This window comes from Corvus hawaiiensis, chromosome 9 (genome assembly GCF_020740725.1).
Source record: "Corvus hawaiiensis isolate bCorHaw1 chromosome 9, bCorHaw1.pri.cur, whole genome shotgun sequence".
In the NCBI taxonomy this organism is placed as follows: domain Eukaryota; kingdom Metazoa; phylum Chordata; class Aves; order Passeriformes; family Corvidae; genus Corvus; species Corvus hawaiiensis.
This window is the reverse complement of record NC_063221.1, coordinates 27,197,240-27,217,969: the sequence shown is the minus strand read 5'-3', so window position 1 is coordinate 27,217,969 and position 20,730 is coordinate 27,197,240. Positions and strand designations below refer to the sequence as shown.

Sequence of the window (20,730 nt, the reverse complement as noted above, 5' to 3'; positions counted from 1 at the left end):
CTAGATGATTGTAGTGTTCTCTTGTGGCCTTAAAATATAGCAGCCTATCTATAACCCTTTGTCTAGAAAACTTGCAGCTGCATAAAATGTAAAGGGCACACAAAGCATATCCTGGGTTGTATTTCTAGATAAATGCACCCCTGCAGTCGTGACTTCCTAAACCAACTTGTGTCACTAGTCCTGGAAAGGACTCTGAGATTTCTGATAAAAGGTCGCCTTAGTCCAAAGGTCGTCAAAGTTCATATGATGATCTTCTTTATTTCTCAGGAGGGATCTCTTGGTAACCTAGGTGTGGGAAATGCTGTTTTGTATCAGGAGCATGGGTGTTGCTTGGCTCTCTGAAACCTGTGCAATGTAAGACAGTCTGTTTGCCTGTGGGCAGGTTCCCCTGCATTATATTCTTTGATACATTTTTGGCCAGGGTTTTGTGTGTTGATGCATATGGTTCCTTTTGTTCTTTAAGACTCAAAGTGGCTTAATCCTTCTGACCTTTAAGTCCTTGATTCTGTATGTGCAATGCTGGAGCTACTGCTGTGCTCTGCACTGGAATTCCAGAGAGCTGGGTACCTCATTTCATGCTCAGGAATGCAGGAGGCAGGACTGAGTCATTCTTCTCTCAGCCTCCGGACTGCTCATGGGCTGTAGTAACACCGTTCCTAGAACGAGCAGAGCAAGTCGTACTAAATGCCTGTGTGCTGTTTTGGGCTTCCTGTGTGCTGATCCACAGGGTAAACAAAGCTCTAAGAAAGGAAGGGATGGACACTTGAGATATTATTTCCAGGGAGACCAGTGGATATGATTAAAATGTTAGCAGCTTTACTAACAAACATATTTGGAAATCGTAAGAGATTTATAAACCAGAGGTCGTTAGTGTTTGACTCGGACTGGTGTAGGGCCTTTCTATGCTATCTTCCTGCAGCACATTTTCAAATTCAACTGTACCAGAACAAGTCACTTCGTACTCTTGCACAGTGGCTCACTGTGGGGATTTGCACCAAAAAGGTTGTGCTGCTGCTCTGCTGGCTGCACTGCTGCAAGGCCCAGTCTTCATTAGCCATTTGGCTAGTTTTGATTTGTCAACAGTCCCTTGTTTGTCCAGTGTTGACATAACCTTGTGCATTGTAGTTATAAAGAAACAATAAAGAGCACTGAGATCCGGTACCTATTTGTCAAAATGCCGGTACTTAGAATCATAGAAAATCCTATTATACTTACAAATAAAAGCATGCTAATACTGTTTTCCATGTCCCTTGGGTATCAAGTGTACTGGAATAGAGGATCTTATGACAAAAAAATCAACATACAGCAGTTATTACAGAGCAGATTACAGATAAACACATTTCCTGCAGGAGAATCCCTGTTGAATGTGAAAAGATATAAAATGTAACTGTTAGTTTAAGTTCTTGCAGTTTGTTGACCTTTTGACTTTCTTGTATTCTTAACAAGCTTTCCCAAAAACCCAGCACAGAATCCCACCATTCCTTAGACAATTTACAGAAGATATTGCAAAAGGTCAAGATTCATGGGGTCAGCAAAGGAAGAGACAGAACAATGGGGTTTCCACTGAGGAGCAAGTAAGAGGAGAGGTATGTTTAGAAAGTCCCCCTGTTCCAGATTTCAGGAGCTCTTCCACCCTAGTCAAGCCCTGGTGAGCTGCTTATGGCTAAGCCAAGACGGTCATTGGAGGGCATTGTTTTGCAAACCTGCCAACAGTTTTGAGTAAATTTTAATAGCTGTGATTTTGCTCTTGACAGAAAGTAAGTATGAAGTCCAGTTTTATGGTCCAATGTCAGGTGATAACATTTCAATTCCAGCTGAGAAGCAGAGAGCTGTTTTCTTCTGGGAGCTGTCATTGTAGATTCGTGAAAATCTGCAGTACAATCATTCACCATCAGCAGGTTGACAAGTGCTGTTGTAATTGTTATGGAGATGTCTGAGCTGGTTGTTTTAACTCAGGTGGTTGGAGGCATCCAGGACAATTTGTCTGTGAGATGCACAGAGTGATCAACAACAGCACAGATCTACGTGACCACAATAATTCAGTGTTGATTATATGGAACTCATTATTATTTTAATTTGTAGAGGCCACAGTGGTTACACTGAGTGATTCTTGCCCTCTGACTGTGGACACAGTGGTCATGCCTGATGACTGTGAGTATGCACAGCCAGGGTGAAGGTACATAACCACGTACCTGGCACTGCCTGCTTGTTCCTGAGCTGAAAGTGCAACTTGGAGTCTGCTGCAGCAGCTTCGGAGAACACTGTGGAAAGGCTCTCTGGATGCAGACTGCTGTGCACTTCACAGTTCGAGGGAGCAAAACTGGGGGGGGGTGGTGTTGTGTTTATTTTCTAAGCCAAAGGCTTCAGGAAGGTTAGGCCCTCAGGAGCAGTGATTCGGCTGGAGCAGACCTCCCTCCCTTGTCAGAACAGACAAGTGTTCTGCTCAGAGGGGACTAGGGGCTTTTAACTGTGCTCTGGGTGACACAGCTCTGCTGGCTGACCTGCACAAGTCCCTTGACTCATCACCCTTATTCCACAACATTGCTGCAGCTTTGGGTCTCTTCCTGGACCTGATGGGAAATACTCGATGCAACACCCAGGAGAGAAAGGGAACAGCAGCAAAAACACTGCTGAGCCAGATAGCCTGCCCACAAAATCCTGCTCACAGCAGCTCTCGGTATCAAGCCTCTAGCTCCAGAGCCAGGTCCTAGTCCCTGTTTTGCATTTTCCTTCTATTTGCAGTGAGAACACATCAGCCTGGGTGTAACCTCTCTCCTGAGAGGCCACCAGCCCTGCCAAGCTGCAGCAAAACTGAGATGACAGAAACAACTGACAGAGCAAAGGGCACCCACATGAGCTCATGGCAGCTCAGAAACCCAGGCCCTTCAAATACCTACTGAGGGCCCCCTCCAAAAAATACTGTTTTCCACAGGAGACACCACTTTAGTTTTACAATCTTCTGGTTTAATTTCCAGGTATTAATTATTCTGGGATTGTATTCCAATTTTAATCAAAGAAGAAAAAATCAGCCTAGAAATACAGTCTGTGCTATTTTCCAGGGATTTTTCTTTTGAGAGAAGTGTGAGGTGGAGTAGAGATGTGACAGTGAGTATGTGAATGGTGTGAATATTTTTATATCTATTCTGTTTGCTTTTTATATTCTTCCCCTCGATATCTTCTTTTTCTTGCTGAAAAAATGACTGAGAAACAGGTCAGTAAAGCAGAGTTTCTGTAAAACCTTTACTAAAGAATAGGTGGGAAGGAGGAATCCCGTATTTCATGACAAATGATGAGCACTAGCAGCTCAGGATGACTGCCAGCTGAGGAATGACAGGATGCAGAGGTGGGGCATGAGCATACAACTGAGCTGAGGAGGACAAAAACAATGCAGAGGGGTAGAGAATTACAAACAGAGAAAGAAAACAAAGCATGTTGGGAAAGCTTTCCAGTAATGAAGTATGACTTCAGTTAATTTCCTCTTATTGGTCTGAATGCATATTTCAAGTTTAAATGTGTGCCTAATCTTGGGGTAAAGTATAAAAATAGGAACGTTTTCCCTGATGTATGCTGTGGTAGTGCAGAACTCAGAGTAGGAGTGGAAATAAGCCAGTGGGAGGAGGTGAGCAGGTACAGGAGGAGCAGGAAAACGGGTGGTGACACGAGTATCGCTTACAGTGACAATTGTTTCCAATGGGTTTGGAGAACGTGGTGCAGTTTACTCCCCACTCCAGCTTGCTCCCTGTGATGTCTCATAGGTTCTCCCACCATAAGAGTTGCTCATCCCTTTCTTCTGGTTACCCTCCCCCAGAAGAGCCACTGTGCCCTGAGTACAAGCAGACAGACAGAAGGACGTGTACAGCCATGAGTTGCCTGGGCAGGCATCTAATTTCCTGTGAGTGGAGGGAAGCAGGAGGCCGAGCCCAGGGGAGCTCCTTGCTGCTGTGAGGATGCCTCAGGTCAGGACATCCTGCTGGGCTCATGTGCTGCTTCCTCCTGGGCCTTGTGCCCAATTCTTTTGCAACTGAGCCCAGACCTGCTTCACCTCCTGTTTTGGGACTTCCCTCACCTGTGTCATTACTAATCTGGAGAACTGTAACCGTTTGCCATGCTGGAAGCATCCCCAGCAGAAGCAGGGCCAACAGGGAAGGTGAGGGAGAGGCCGGGATCTGGCAGTGAGGGATGCTGGTCACCGTGTCAGGCCGAGGATTCCGGCTCCGGGTTTTCGCTGCAGCTGCCTCGAGCAGGCTCCGGCTCCCGCGCTCCGCGCCCGGTTTTGCGCGCGGCTGCGCTGCCGTGTGCCGCGGGGGAGGCTCCGGCTCCGTCCGGCGGGCGGGCGCGGATCCGGTGCCGGGATTTGCCCGGGGCCGGCTGGGGAAGTTGCCGAAGTTGTGCGGCAGTGGCGGGGCCCGGCGCGTCCTTCCTGCGGCCCGGCCGGGGGGATGGAACAGCATGGCCGCGCGCCTCTCCCTGGCACAGGTACCGCCGCCGCGCGTCCGGGCACGGCGCGGGGCCGCCGCCGCGGGGCTGCCCGGGGGGCCCGCGCTTTGTGCGGCCGCCGCCGCCGCCCCGCAGCGCTGCCCCGCCGCTGTCAGGTGGCGGCGGGGCGGGGGTGTGTCCGTGTCTGCGGGAGGGAGGAAGGGAGGGAGAACGGCAGCGAGGGGCTGCGGGAGAGCAGCCGTGACCCGCGAGCCGGGGGTGCCAAGGGTAGGGAACGGGGTCCCGCCCGGCCGCAGGTGCCTCTGCCCGGGGCTGGGGAGACCCGGCTGGGGAGCGGCCCTGGGCGGGCGGGGCTGCGCCGGCGGCGGTCGCGGTCCGTCTTTTGTCTCTGCAGGACTCGGGGCACCGGGCTGGAGCCCAGCGAACCCCGTCCCGTGAACGCCGAGGGCGGGCCGTGCGCTCGGGGAGCGTTCGCGAAGGGGCCGAAAGGCGATAGCGCCGGGTTGAGGTGTCCGTGCCCGGTGCCAGCCCCGCGGCCGCCGGGTGCCCTCCCGACGGCGCGGGCACACCCGGCATCGAGGGGTTCTCCGGGGCAGCGGGGCCATGGGCAGGTGACCCTGGGAGAGACAGACGAATTCCTTGTTTTAACAGAAAGCCGTCTCCGCAGGTACTGCTTGCAAGTCGTTTTACCTTGGTTTTGGTGGGCCCCGTGGTGAGGGGACACTGTTGTCACACAGTGCCCATTCAGGGGTCTCATAGTGAAGAGTAGTGCAGGTGATAGCCCTAAAACTTGGAGACTCTTGGCACTGTTTCATGCTCGGGTGATCTCACTTCACCTCAATCCTTACTGCTCACATTTTTTCCTGACGGTAATGGAATCACTTCACACAGGTTATTCTATACCGTTAGGACCATGCCTTATTCCCCAGAGCTGTGGTAGCTAATGAACTGACACTTTTTGATACTTTTTAATTTCATTTAGCAGTGACATGAGAAATTTTCATTCCTACCTGACATAAGGCTGAGGTGGGCCTATTGATGCATCCTCCTGGCTTGGGATGCTTCAATCTGATAGCCAGTTGTGATATTTACAGAAAGTAAAGCTGGTAAATAAGCTTAATGAGTTTCTTAAGCACATGGAAGTAAACTTAAAAAGCTGGCAGCAAGGCTGCTCAATTTGCAATTACTTACATAGTTCTCTTTTGAGAGTATTATCAACTATTTCAAGGAAAGAAAGGAAAATAGTTCAGTGAAAAGGTGAACAAATGTGTGGGGAAAACAAATGTGTCTTTAAGAGTCTAAAGGTATAGAGTTATGACGTACAGTACTTTTGGTGAAAGCTTGCTTTATATTAAAATCGCTAAGTTAGCCTTGTCTGAGTCTCTTTTTCAACAGCCTTCAAGTAAACAAAAAAGCTTTAAGGCATCTGCTTACTGAAGGGAAAGAAGTTCTCACAGAGCTGTTCTGGCTCTTCATTTGGGGAGAGAAGTGAGGTGTCAGCTCTGGTGTGTTCTACAGCAAGACATTGTTGCTTACAGGCTGTGTAATCCTTTCATTGTAGAATTTATTTACTTTTTTTGGTCACATGGATGGGGGACTAAATACAAATGTGATAATGTTGACAGAAGCAGAAAAATTGCCAGTATCCTTAAAACCATTGTGGTTGCAGCTTACATCAGTGGTTAAACTGAGGGAGCTATTTCTGTGTTTACCATTTGTGTGGGGATTTCTTTTTTTGGCTTGTTTGTTTTTTCTTCTTGTGTTGCATAAGAATCATCTTAGAAATCCAAGCAAGCCTGTAGATAATTTTTTCCAATGTAGGTTCTAATATGTGGAATTTTAGGGTTATAAAATGTCCTCACAAGTGGTGAAGTGTTCAGAATCTGTTGAAGAGCATGAGGAAGTGAAAATGAGGGCGTGGGGGTGGGGAGTGCAGTGGTGGCTGCACCGAGATCAGTTACTGACACCAGCAGTAAAGGTGTGCAGATGGGCACGATCTGCTCTAGGGCACATGCAGAGAGCAAGAGGCACATGAACCTGCACTCAGACTCACTGTTGGGTCCGATTTTCTGTTCCCTTTCCTGTGTTTGGTTTGACAGTACTGCAGCATGGCTGGGGCGTTGAGTATTTCAAATGAGATGAGGGTATTTTCAGATGACTTTGCAGCTGCTATGTCTGAGAGGGCTGCACATCCTTTATTTGAATATCAAAGCTGTAATTTCAGTAATTTGAAACTTTTTGGTGCTAATTGTATTCTTCTGACAGATTAGTAAAAATACTTCAGGACTGTGTAGCTGTAGTGAAATTTATTACACCAAGTATGCTTGAAGAAGGGTTGCAAACTGAAGGTGATTATCTCCCCCTCCTCTCTCCCTGCAAGTAGTAGTCTGAAGTATCTTTCATCTCCTCATTTTGAACCCATTCTGCAACATCTTGTTGCCACTTGCATTTGCTCAGTGAGTGTTACGGTCTGAGCATGACTGTGAATTTAATGTGGAACTTCTAAGGGAACTTCTACCACGGGAGTGTTTTGTTGTGGTTGCCTTTAGTTTGGAAACAAGCAAACAACAGCAGCGAGAAGGAACTGTCCAATCTCACAGATTGTCATCTGTTGTTGGAAAAGTCAAATTAAGCTATAACCAACAGAAGGGGTTGAATGTTTTGACCCTCCAAGGATGGTTGCTTATCTGACCTATTTCATATGGGGAATTTAGGGAGGAAGAATAGAAAACTGAAGATGTGGAAAATGGATGTTGAGAATGGGGAAGAGGTGTTTCTTGAAAGGTGGGCTAATGTGGACATGCAGTAACTTCTTGTTGCTCTTGAAAATTGAACTTGTGGTTTATTCTGAAAAACTGGCTGTGATTGAAGGGGAAGCTTGCAGTTCAGGGAAGCACTGTAAAGAAATATTCAAGAAGAAAAGGAAGATAACTGTGTTTGTCTTCCTGATGAAATGCTTTTTGTAAGAAATGTAGTAGTTGTCTTGAAGTAGTTACAAGCTACTTCGGTAAATGAGACAAAATTGTGTAATATCAATTTGTATCCTAATTAGCTGCAAGTCTCATTTTAGACTTGAGTATTGTGTTGCAGAGTTGAGAGAATGCTGTGCTGTGTTGTTGAAGGAAAACATGGAGTATTACACTGAGGCCGAGCTGGATGGATTCCTGTCTCGTGCACACATTGCCAGGATTAACGTCTTGTTACTGGAATACACAGGATCCAAATACTTGCAGTATGAATGATACCCTCATTGTAACTCACATGTTATGTATAAAGTAAGCCAGAGATTTTGAGGTCTCCAGCAAACTTCTGATTTCTTCTTTTTTTTTTTTTTTTTTTAAAGGAATCAGCAAAATGATCAAATTAAGATCATAGTTTGTTATTTTTAGTGGAATGAGGAACCTGTTGTTCCTCTTTCTGTCCTGCAGATGAAGAAACCAGAGTATGCCTGTGTGTGTTAAACCTGCATTTAGAGGAGGCTGACTGCTCTTAAAGCAGATAGAACCTAATTTTTTTGATTAGTATTGCATCCACCATGTTAGAGAGAAGCTGCCTATAAAAAGGCAGTGAAGCTACTCTTTGATGTTGTAAAGGCTTTGTTCAGTACTGATTAGAAGATGGTGAAGATCTTCTGTGGCAATTTGAAAATTAAATGGAACCATTTCTAATTATGCAGCGGCAGACATCTCTGCAGAGAGAAGACAGCAGTTCTTGTGTCTGCTTCAGCTGTTCAATGGGAAAGAAAGTGCTCAATTTTGAAGTACTTGGTAATAATTGTATAGAAATTTATAGAAAATATTTTCTTTCCTTTTGTTATTGCTGTAGGAGATGTTCTTGGTTATATAATTGAAAGTGGTAGAAAGCTTTACCCTGAAACACTTTAGGTGAGACAATAAAGCAATAGAGGAAAAAGAGAGAAGTTGATTATTGTTTTGAAATGGCATTGTAAGGAAACCAGCTTGCCTTGAACTTACCCGCTTTTTGACTGGCTGACTACGGGAAGAACATTTAAGGCCAGATTGTGTCTTTTGGAAACTCTTAAAATGAGTCCTAGAGCTGTGATAGAATACAGTATCTTGGATTTTAATCAGGATAGAATAGCTTGTTTCTCTCCTGCTATCTCATTGGGGTTGGAGGGGGAAATTACTTTTGTTTTTCTCAATGGACAGCTTTTGTTTGTTTGTTTTTAAGCCTTTTTGGAAGGAAGGTTGTGGCTGGATGGGTGGACAGACTGGTAATAGTATCTTACTACACCTAAATGCAAATGTGCCAGAGGCATGAAAACATGGGGGTTGATTGACAACAGAAGATGAAAAAGATGGGTATCCCTGGAGGTGTTTTTTATTTCCTAGGTTAGCATTCTAGAGTTCATAGGTTTGTATCAAAGGTTGTAATTACTACAACACCTTTTACCCTTATGAAGTGATCAACTTTGAAATGGAGCCATAATAAAGTCTTTCTATTTTTGTACGCTGTGGAATCTGACCTTTTCTCCCTCCCTCATTTTGCATTTAAAACAAATGCTGTTTTGCAAATGGCTGTTACAAATCCCATGAAAAGAATTTTGCCAGGTAAATTCTATGGCAGCCCTTGGAAAGGTGTTGAACAGTATTTTTTTTCCTTATCCCAGAAGAATATCCTAGTTTATGTTTGCATCTGTTGGTTTATTGTGGGATATACTTTGAAGGAAGAACAAGTCTATTAGTAGTAAAATAGTCTGGGAAACTTTTTTATTACTGTTACTCTGTTCACAGGAAATTCCAGTTACTGCACTGATGCTGATATTAAAATGAATATTGGAAACACTAATGAAATAAATAAGAATTATTGGCTCGTCCTCTTAAGTACTGAATGAAAAGATTGTTTTGCACTTAGTGTTTCCATTGCAGGACTTCAACACGATGTTTCCTGTCCAGGAGTAACAATGATCAGTTTGGCTGTAATAAGGAAGCATTTGGCTGAACAGAGGGTGACATTGGGCAAGAGGGATGATGCACAAGAATCAATGGTTCCAGGGGCTGCCTTGGCCAGCTCCGTTCTACTTTTCTGCTCACAGCTTTAATTTTTGTCCTGTGCCTAGACTTTTACATTCTAATGAAGTAACACTTAGTAAGTCAAATATTTGAGTATTTGGGAGAACTACTGCTCTAGGTTGCTGAGTGGGAAAAGAAAGCATGTGAGGTTTAGGTAAGAAAATGCAGCGTGCTGTGGAGTGCTGGAAAGCAATTGAAAGTTGTTCATTGTATTGGTGTTGTGGTAGTCTGAGGGCTGGCAAAAGCTGAATATATTTTGTTAGGCTATTTTAAGGGATGTGTAACTGCATGCTTAGTTGATGGCTAAAATAATAAAAGTCTTTGGGTACCAGAGCAAAGTCAGAGCAAGGTTAAGCTATAAAAATTGAGGTATTGCAGTGAATACCAATGATGGTTTCCCAGCATATGTAATTTTTCATGTCTGGCTATGGGAGAGGTATTTCCCACCCACCTCCCAGCAATCAAATAAAACCTTACCAGCTGTGTGTCTCTGTTGTTGCCCCCTCCCCCCAAACACCAAAAAAACCCCAAAACCAAACAACAACAACAAAACCCCACCAAACGCAAAACCAAAAAGTCAGCTAGAAAATCAGAAGCTGAGTCTCTGGGGCAGTGTACTTGCTGAATAAGCTCTGATGGAAGCTCTCCTGTTATTTCTAGCTGTACTCTATAATTTGCCTTTTAGGACATTCTGGTGATGCTGCACACTTTCTGTAATTGCACAAGATCACACTAAACTAATTTCTACCAAACATCTTCTCTTAGTCTTTTCTGATAATCAGCACCTGTGAACATGGAGTACTCAGCCAAAAGAGCAGCTGTGTTAGCTATTGCTCTAGGAAAATGGATGTGGTTTTATTTAAGCTGTCACCATTTATACAATCTGTAGTAAAGGTTTTTACAAATATGTAATTGACAACCTATATGATCACTGTTGGTTTCCATATTTCCATTTGAACATCTAAATGTTAAATCCAGAGAAGCTACTTTGTTGGATTCTGTTTGTACAAAGGTCGGCACGTCCTGGGGTTTGAGATCATATTCCTCTTAAGGGGGAGAACTCTGATTTTGGGTAATATTTGAAGTTACGTGCTCTGGGCTTTTTTAGTAAGTATTGTGTAAGTAGCTTGTATTATGCTCAGTTGTTCCCACAGTTGTGAGGGCAATAAATACACTGTGAGTTCTAGGGTTATCCTCTGCATAAATGCCTTTGGTTTATGCAACATGCACTTCATTAAAACATTATCTGATTTTGTGCCTGTTTTTACACTGAGGAAGAGAGGTAACCCTAACACTTCATTTCTTGCCAGTCTGTTGGGGAAGGGTGTCTAGTGTAGGCCAAGAGATTAAGTTTTGCATTGTTTCAGCTCTCTAGATTTTTTTTTTTTAATTTCTAAGAATAATTTAAAAATAAAGAAAGAGCCTTTTTCAAAGAAGCTGTTTTGTCCTTGTCCACTTAACTTTAGGTGAGCCCTGAATGTCTAGTAGATGGCAGTGGAATGAAGGCAGAAGTTATCCCCAAAAAGGGTTCAAGTTACAAAACCCAAAGTTAGAATATTACTCTGTTTTAATGTGGCACCGTTGCTGTGGATTTAGTTGTGAATCCAGGGATTAATTTGGGTAACTGAAAATTTTACAGACTGGTTGCATATGACACTAAATTCTAAAGGATGATGCAGTGGATAGTGAAATAAAATTATATTGCTTTGTACTCTAATATTAGAGAGCACTTCCTAGCCTGAGTTGTTTCAGGTTTCTGCTTTTGCCCGTAGGCTATGTTGCCTAAGAGTTCCTGTTTCACACAGCCTCACCTGGTGACCTGGCTGAGGGAAATCTGATCTGGGGTGGTGTCAATGACTGCAAAACAAGAAGTCAGTCTTCTAAAAGTTACAGCACGAAGAGCTGTCCTAGTCCTCATCATTGTACAGAATAAATCCTTAATGCTTCTTTGAAGAGCATTGGAGAGTGTTTTATATCTTTATTTGTCCAGGGAGAGGGAAATTAAAATCTGGATCTTCAGGGCTAATTTTCTCTCTGTATCTCTTTTACAGCTATCGAGTGCAAATCCTGTGTATGAGAAATTCTATCGACAGGTATGTATGTTCTGAAAGAACAGACCTCATTTGGATTTTAAAGAATTTATATTCTTTTGCTACAGGCTCAGCCTGGCCAACAGTGTGTAAACAAAAAAAGCTCAAGAAAAATTATAGTGCTTTAAAATGTATTTTTATAGTAGCTAACCCTTAGGTCTGAGCTATATTGGTATAAATTTAATATTGGTTGTAAGAGGACCCTTATTTTTAGGGAGCTGCTAGGTGTGTATGACATACATCACTTGACAGTTCTAACAGACTGTGAGGTCTTGGTATGGAGCAAATTCTTTAAAAATGCTGTATTAATATAGTCTTTGTTGCTTTTTACAAGTGAAGATGAATTTCTTGCGTTTGTAGCTCAGTTAGCATCATGTAAGACTTGTATCTCACTCAGAATATCCCCAGAGTTGATCACAGGATATTGTAAGGAGTGAAATTTGAATAGAAGGCCACTGAATGTGAAAAGAGTGCAGTAGTTCTTGCAGCTTCACTCAACAGATGCAAAAATGATGTAAAAATAAAGAATACATATAAATAAAATATAAGAACATAAATTTTATTTATCACTTGTCTTCTATATTTTGACCCAGCTATACTAAGGTGTCTTAATTCCTATAAATACAACTTTTTTAAAAAAATAGCTGTTTCACCTATTCTATAATAGCAGTATTTTCTGTCACGTACATAATGTATTTCATTCTACAAATGTAATGTAAAAACTTTCAAGAAAGTTAAACTACATGACTGTATAAAACAATTAAAAATAATTTAGTTTTATAATAGACCTGATGAGTAATTGATGAACCCTGTAAAAAGACAACCTCATAGGAAGGTTTTTTTTCCTTTGTGCAACTGGTAATGTTCCTGTCTGTTTGTCCTAAGACAGGTTACAGTGTCTATGGCTTCCTTGTTTAGGAGCTTCTTTTGTGTGTCAACATCAGAATGTAAACTTATCTGCTGGGGAAGGGACAAGGCTGTGATTTCTCTCCATGCTCTATTTTTGGATTGTGCTTAGAGGATTAGTCCCATTATCAAGTGCAAAAAACAGCAGTTCAAATGTATCAGCCTATGATGCCTGAAAAATCTGAGCTTTCCATTGTACTTTAATAAGGGCTTTTCTCCACTGCAGGAGAGTAGCAGATTTAAAATTGCTGAACAAGAAGAGAGAGTTTACCTTGATCTAAGTTCAGATGGCTTCTGGTGGCTGAAGGAGAAAGTATCATCCTCACAAAGTTTTCCTTCAGATGGACAAATCCACTGTGTGTTTCTCTCTAGGCATTGGATTAAAAACCTTAGGAGAGTCCCTTATCATAAGATATCATTGTAAGGGCACAAGAAAAGGCTGGGAATGATTGTTCTGCACATTGTGTTTCCTAGCTCAGTCCTTCTGACTCTCACTGTCAGGTACAACCTTTGCCATATGCCTGCCTGTCTCTTCCTCCTGACAAAAGTTGCTTAACCACTGAAATGTGGAGCAAAAGCTTGGATAAAGAAACTGAATTGAAGCACAAATGTGATACTGGTTCCTAAGTCAGTATCTTCCATTTGTTGGAATACTGTGAATCCTAGTGAAACTGGAGCGCTGTTTGTTGTCCAGCGGTTTCAGTAATGTACAGGAACAGGGATTCCTTAAACATGATGTTACTGTTAGTGAAGTGGTGCCAATATGGATTTGTTTTCCAGAGGATTATTTTTCAGACTTGCTCAGATGAACTGTTTGCTGCAAGCATTTTTCCTAAAGAGGAGCTTTCAAACGTGTCTAAAGACTTCCAGTTCCACTAGGGAACTTTGCCCTTCCATTTCTCAGATAAGGAGATGACAACTTTCAGAACAGAAACATTAGAAAGACATTTCCCACTTTGTCTTACTGCGCTGGTGGAATGTGCTTTTATATGAATAAATTCATCACCTGAAGCAGCTCTGATGCTGAGCACACTTCCAGTTCTATCACAAACTTAAAGGGATTCATCTGGCAAAAGATGTGTCGTGAGATGGGTGTAAATCCTGGCCTTTGTACTTAGAATGAGATTGGAATCTCAACTTTTCAATAGGGACTCTGTTCTTTCAAATAAGTATTTTTATGTTTAACCTTTTATAGACTGACTCAAAGCAGGGTGAGGTTAAAGCATAGTTTTAAATACGTGTCATAAAGCACTAGGAAATTACTTAATCACATGGTGCAGTGCAGCAGGGAAGCAGTGCTGAATTAGTGATGAATCCTGAGCTGAAGCACTTCTCCCTGTTACCTTCTGACCTAATCACGTCAGATATGTTTGTAACTTCTGATAATTCCTGGTCCTACAAAAGACAGGCTGTAACGAGGGAGTTGTTGGCTGATGCAGCTGTGGAAACAACTTCTTGCATATCAGGGAAAAAGCTCTGCCAAGCTGGTGTATAACTGACCAACACCAGCAATCATCCCAGTGCAATAATCAAACATAAGTACCCCCACCCCAGCATTCAAGATTCAGTAATTTGTAAAGAAATGGAAATCAGCCCTTTAAAAAAATAGTTACAAAATAGTTTAAACTTTTAGATAATTAACTGCACAAAAAGAAACTAGATCAGTGCTGGGTTAAGTAAGAATCCTGCTTAAACCCCTTAAAGTCACCTTCCTCTGGCTTGGACTTGGGGAAATAAAAAGTAAACACAGCTGATACTGTGGTGTTTTGTGACATTCTTGAAAGAGAAGTCCTGGGCTGGAGGTTTTCTGAGTAGATGCCGAGATTGTTGTGCTCACTTATGTGCAAGATCAACTCTGCTATTTGAAAAGGGGGTTTGGCAACTTTGTGCCTATAGATGAACAGCTCTCCTGTAACTCAATTAGCCTAATTGCTAACTGTTTGTAACCTTATTGGCCTGACCAGGGCATCCTCAATTACGGGAAAAACCCTCTCCTAATTAAAATCATACCGGTTATGTTGAAAACAAAAGATGTTTTCACTTTCATATTAAATTATGCTTTTGGGATTGCTTTCAGAGTGTTTTGTTCCCTTTCAGAAGTGCTGACAGACAACTGCTGCAGCATTCTTTCCAAATGATAAATTCCCCACAGTCTTTCAGGAGCCAGTTCTAATCCCATCTTGGGAAGCTGTTAGCTTTGAGCACCTTGTGTATGCTGCACCTGTGAACTTGGGCAGTTGGTTTTGTGTTCCAAACACAATATTGAATATATAGTGCAGTTAGCAGCAGCAGCAGCAGCATACCTGTGGGATGTAGTAAGGCTGACAGTCTGAATTGACTGAAGATACCCTTCGTCCTGTTTTCCATCCTGTGCCCTTTTTGAGGATCCTTTTCTTTAGGCTCTCAAGGACTCTCTGCTCTTCCTCTCTTGCCCTTGTCCTTACATCACCATGTAGGTGATGTAAATTTTCCTTCTTTCTTTTCCCACTTGAAGGGTTTAGTTTAGGTACCATTTCTGCTTAGGAACTTGAATAACTCTGTATTTTAATGATCTCCCTATTGATCCAGGGAGAAATTTGTGCTGGTTGGTATTCTGCCAATATCATCAACTTCTTCATTGTGTAAGTTTCATTTTGGGGAGTAAGTATTTCCTTTTGCTGTGGTGGTAAAGGTATCTTCAAAGCAGAGCCTTCTTTTTCAGACCCTAACAGTAATGAATGGAGAGATGGACAGTGAAATGTAATAAAACCTTGGAGTTCTCTGTTCTTAACAATCACATGTTTTGATGGCATCAGGAAGAAAAGCCTGTGATTAGGAAGGGCTAATTAGATAGGTTCAGAAGATCATCCTCAAAGTGACTTTTAACTTGAGCATTCTTCTTTGACAGCTTTTTGAGAGCCTGTGTAAAGAGATGGCATCAATTCAAAAGCTAGTTTGTCATGTGAGGGTTTTTTTCTCCCCCAGGTTGACTCTGCTAATGCTGGAAGAGTATTAGCTTCTGATGCAGCTGTTTTCCTGAAAAAGTCTGGATTGACAGATTTGGTACTTGGAAAGGTATTTAATGACAATTATTTAATTTATTTAATTATCCTGTCTTCTTGCTTCAGTTAGTATCCTGTTTAAATTAAAATACTTAGTAGTACTACAGGATACATGATCTTCCCTAATGTATTTTCAGTTGTTCTATCCAATAGTTTCCAACTTCAGAATCCTTGCTTATTCTACTATGTGTTTAGCTTGTGGTGGAAATTGAAGCGATATTTATATTTGTCATCACAAATAAGTGCTATCAGGGGAGTTAAGATGTGAACTTTCCTCCAAGAGGCCATTGTAAATGGAGGGAGGACTTGCCAGCTTCCTCTCCGTGCTGTGAACACTTTGTCTCTGTTATTTTTATGTTTTAGATTTGGGACCTAGCTGATACTGATGGCAAAGGTATCCTGAACAAACAGGTATGATTATTTATGTGGTGTATGACTCTAACCATTACCCAGCCTTGAAACAAGATGAAAGTTGAATTTTTTTGGTTCAGGAAAGCAGTTTTTCTAACAGATTTTTCTAACAGATTTTTCTGATTTTAACTGGCTATGTAATTCCTGTTTGAGTGGAAGCTACAATAAATTAAACAGCCTTCAGCTGCCTCATCAGCTTTTCTCCAGGTTGTAAAATGGACTGATGTGTAGCTGTGCAATCTGCTGAGAAGTAATTTAAGGTTTAATGTACTGTATTTACTAAGAAGGTGACTTTTTCCTCATAATCTTGTAGGAAACAATGCAGAAATTAAAATTCTTGTAAAATCTTCAAAATTCTTATTTCTTTGATTTTGGTGGACTTGACATTAGTACATTAGTTTTGGAGTTGTCCTTCCCAAGGTGTGGCAATGAGCAGTGTGGGGACAGACTTTATCTCAGTACTGCCACCACAAGCTCTAATGTGTGTTGCTGTTTGATTTGAAACATAGTTCCTTAAATAACAGTCCGTAGAGAGGGAACTGCTTCTTCCCATGGTAGGAAGAGGAGGAGGTTGTAATGCCTACCAAACAATTTTGGGGTATTTTGGGCTTCTTTTGGTTCATTTTTCTGTTTTCCTCCGCTTCCATCAACCATGTTTGGGATCAGCTGAGTTCCTCCAAGATAAATGGCTGTAATTGCACTTCAAATTTGCACTGTTCTGTCATAGAAGAACAGAGTGCTGAGAATGACTACGCTGGCCAGGAAGTTACCAATTTCTTGGAAAATTAATTGCAAAATTTGTCTTGCTGGAGTAATCCAGCAGTTGTTGGCTGCTGCTTTCTGTCATTTTCTGACCCCCTTTGAAGCCATGTGCAACTTTTCATATATACAGCAATACTAGAAAAGCTCTTAATTCTTCTGAAATTTTAGGGTTTTTTTTAAATTATATTTTTATATAATAAATCCTTCAAAATTTCTCTTTTTTCCCTGTAGGAATTTTTTGTGGCTTTGCGACTTGTAGCGTGTGCACAGAATGGATTGGATGTTTCCCTGAATAGTCTTAACTTGCCTGTTCCTCCACCAAGATTTGTAAGATTTCTTTTTTAATTGAACATATTAGTAAGAACTGCTTTTAAGTGAACAATTAGAAGGGTTTGATAGAAATACCAAACACTTCAGAGGGTGATGTTGTAGGGCAGTGGGGCCCTACAACAGAGAAAAATAAAGCAATGTGGAATAAGCTGCTACATGTTCTAGTGGGCATTTGAATATAAAATTGTGTATAATTTGAAGATATGTGATATTTGTTCTATTAGTGTTTTCCTTAATGGAATAAACATTTCAGATTTTTTGCTCTAAATTTTGGTATGAATGACTAAAATGCAGTTCTGGCTTTGAGAAGCACCTTCTCAAGTAAGGGGGTGGTTCTCTTTTAATGTGTTTGGTGGTTTTTTTCCTTGTTTTTCCTTAGACTGATACTAGTAGTCCTTTGCTACTCAGTGGAACAGCACCAAGTGATCTACCATGGGCTGTAAAGGTAAACTAAATGTTAGCTGTTAGCTAGAACTGTTACCTGCTTTGCAGGAAAACATGTCTTTCTGAGAAAAATCTAATGCTACATTTCTAAAGTATCATAGTTACCATTCCTGTCAAATCTGTAATTGGGCTAATCAACCTAATTTAATGAGAACACTTGACCCTTGGGAAATCTCTTCATGTTTAGAAATTTAAAATAAAGAAAAAAAAAGGGTTTGTTACCTGAAGCCATGAAAGTAATTGAAGAAGAAATCTCAGAGGGTTTTGATGAGTCTCTGACTTAAAAATAATATCTTTTTGATGTTTTCTTATAAGCATCAGGAACTGCAATGTGTGTTTATTAAAAAAAAGTTCACACTTTTGAAAGAACTACTGCTTCTTAGGCTATGAGTGTGACTGTTAGCATAAGTAATATTTTCTTTTGCCCCTGCAGCTGGAAGACAAGGTCAAGTATGATGCTATTTTTGACAGCCTAAATCCAGTGAATGGACTGTTGTCAGGGGATAAGGTGAAACCTGTGCTCCTTAACTCAAAACTGCCAGTGGATATCTTGGGACGGGTAAGAATATCTTTCTTCTTAATTGTCAGTTGACAAATAATATGTGTGCTGCACTCAGCAGTACCTGTTTTTCAAACTAAAGATTTTTAGTGATGAGCCTAACTATTAAATAAGATCTTAGGAGTGCAACTATTAAACTGAAAAATAAAATTTCTTTTGCTATTTGGATAGATCACCTCCAACTGCAGTGTATCAGTTAACACTTGGGTCAGGGCAGGGTGCCTCTGTCTCCAATTTAAGAATCTCTCTGCTTTTGCATGGTTTATGTGAATTTACATTGCTCACTAATGCTGTTAATCTTAATAGAATTTGAGACATGGTAGAGGGAGGCTGTTCTCACATTTGTTTTTAATGAGGTTTTAAGTAGGAAACTGCAGCAGTTTAGTCAAAGATCCCTATATTCTGCTTTTTATTGGTAGGTGTGGGAACTGAGTGATATTGACCACGATGGAATGTTGGATCGAGATGAGTTTGCAGTTGTAAGTATCTTCTACCTCTTGGGCTTTTGAAAGCCTGGTGGCAGGGTTTAAAATAGATGCACTGTGTATTAATTTATGACTGTGTGGTTCATTTATTATCTTTATTTAGAGTCTTTAATCAAGTTTTACTGCTGTTTAATGTTTCTGTCAATTTGTTAAATGTTTCTCAGTACACAGCAGTAACTTTCTTTGTGGGTTAAATGAGCCATTAAAAACTTACACCTGAGATCTGCTGTCCCATGAGACGCTGAGTGTTTTCAGTGAGTTTTACCTTAACCTTCAGTATTTATAGAGCTTGAATGCCTCAAGGTATCCTTGAGAAAAGTTCATAGTAAGTTAGAATTTTAACACTATTAATGCCAGGACTGATGAAATAATGTAAGAAATGCTAAATAAGAGAAGGCCACAACAAAAGAATTAGCTGCTAAGTGGAGCAATTTGTGGAAAAAATGGTGATAAAGTGTTTGAAGTCTTCTTTCAAATAAAATTCCACAAGTACTGGTGCAAGCTTGGAGAATTATTTTAATGTTCTAAAAGATATTGAACTTCACTTGCTAAGCACTGAACCTCAAAAGAAAGTAGTAACGAAAAACACAATTTAGAAGGCAATGAGCTGCATCAGTTGAGGGGCTTGTAAAGGGGAAACATAATGAAAAAATGCTACAAAGTTATTTGTTAATTAATTCTTTAGTCTCTCTCTCTATATGTATATATATTTCTAGTATCTTTATATCTACACACCCTTTTTTTCTTGTTCAGGCCATGTTTTTGGTATACTGTGCTTTGGAGAAAGAACCAGTGCCAATGTCCTTGCCTGCAGCTTTGGTGCCACCATCCAAGAGAAAACCTCTCAGTGTTGCAGGAGCAATGCCATTAATTCCATCTTCCACATCCACCAAAGAGTCTCATCAGTCCTTGCCACCTGTAGGCATTTTAGCTGCCAAAGCACCATTAACACAGGTACAGTTCTGAAAGTACTGGGGATTAGAAGATTTCTGCTCTTAATGCTGTGCTTCAGGGGCTGCCTGTATGAACAGTCTTGATACAGGTTTTTAGTTTGCTTCTTGCCCTGTTGATTGGTTTTGGGAGGCTGATGGGAAGACCAGAAGAAGAGGTGTAAAATTTGCACTGTTTTACTTTTTCTAGATGTCTTCAGATCTAAACAGTTGGATAAAAGAATATTGTTAAGTACAGATTTTGAAGACATTTTAAAAACAAATTATTTCAAGCTCAAAAAAAGTAGTAGTCCAGGTACATATCTGTAGAGCACAAGTCTTCTGGCTGAAGACTGATTTGAATAAGGACAAGTTCTCAAAACAAATTGTGGCAGTCATGTTATGTGTGTGCAATTTGGAGAAGACATGAATTAAAATGGAACAGATAAATGCAAGCAATGAGAGAAGTAAACAAAAGGTCCAGTATATCCACCTAGACACAGGAGATTTGATTTTTGTTCTGAATGTGATTATTAAGCAACTTGATGCTTCTTACTCTCCCCAGGCATCTTATTTAGTCTTCATCATTTTAGAGACCAGAATTTGGGAAATGTCTTTCCAAGCAGATTATAACTTATTCTATTAAAACTAAGAAAAAGAAATTGGTAAGGGTATTCGAAGTCAGAGCTGTGGTACTTAATGCATCAAATGCTGCTTGGACATTTGGGTACCCTTATTTGAGTAATCAGTAAGAAACTGGCATCTTAATTTTGGAAGTGCCAAGGTTTTAATCTGGAAATTTCCTTGCCTGAAGGTAAGTCTTGCTGTATGTATTGCAAAGCAGTGCCATTCTGAGTGAGTTTGTATACAGCACCATTTGGGAGTCATCTGTTAACTGGCTGCGTGCACTGAAATTAATTGGCATCCATACATGCACTGGAAGCCATTTTCACTCAAAAAACCCCAAAACATCTTTATATTAGCTGAGTGTTGTGAAAAATTGCTCAAGTAACAGAAATGTCTCTAATTCCCATCTTTACCTTGTTCAGATGTAAATTCTTCAATTTAGAATGTGCCAACTGTTAACGACCTGGACTCGGGCAGCTCTCCAGTCCCTCCAGCTAAAGCTCCCCAGCTGTGTAAAGGGTAATAAAATTGATAGAGCCAGACAGTCAGCAGGACTGTGACTGAGCACAGTGATGAGGGAGCAGATCCAGCCTCCATGGGATGCCTTTACTGCATAGGCAAAGAGGCAGAGCAGCGCCAAGCAGCCTTGGTGCTTCACTGAGGGAAATGCTTCACT

General features: G+C 41.3%; 1 protein-coding gene across 6 annotated transcripts in view; it reads left to right on the top strand.

Moving 5' to 3' along the window:
• The window catches only part of EPS15 (epidermal growth factor receptor pathway substrate 15), a 65,209-nt gene that overhangs the window by 12,943 nt on the left and 31,536 nt on the right, over positions 1–20,730 (top strand). For 4 of the 6 annotated variants that reach the window (XM_048313628.1, XM_048313633.1, XM_048313627.1 and 1 more), the window contains exons 3-10: positions 11,522–11,563; positions 15,431–15,520; positions 15,871–15,918; positions 16,912–17,007; positions 17,390–17,455; positions 17,888–18,013; positions 18,433–18,492; positions 19,252–19,452. In XM_048313628.1, the coding sequence (XP_048169585.1) occupies positions 11,522–11,563; positions 15,431–15,520; positions 15,871–15,918; positions 16,912–17,007; positions 17,390–17,455; positions 17,888–18,013; positions 18,433–18,492; positions 19,252–19,452 (729 nt within the window). Of the gene's footprint in view, positions 1–4,090; positions 4,148–4,272; positions 4,477–11,521; positions 11,564–15,430; positions 15,521–15,870; positions 15,919–16,911; positions 17,008–17,389; positions 17,456–17,887; positions 18,014–18,432; positions 18,493–19,251; positions 19,453–20,730 lie in introns of those variants that run through there. The other 2 variants (XM_048313629.1, XM_048313630.1) reach the window with 2 other exon arrangements.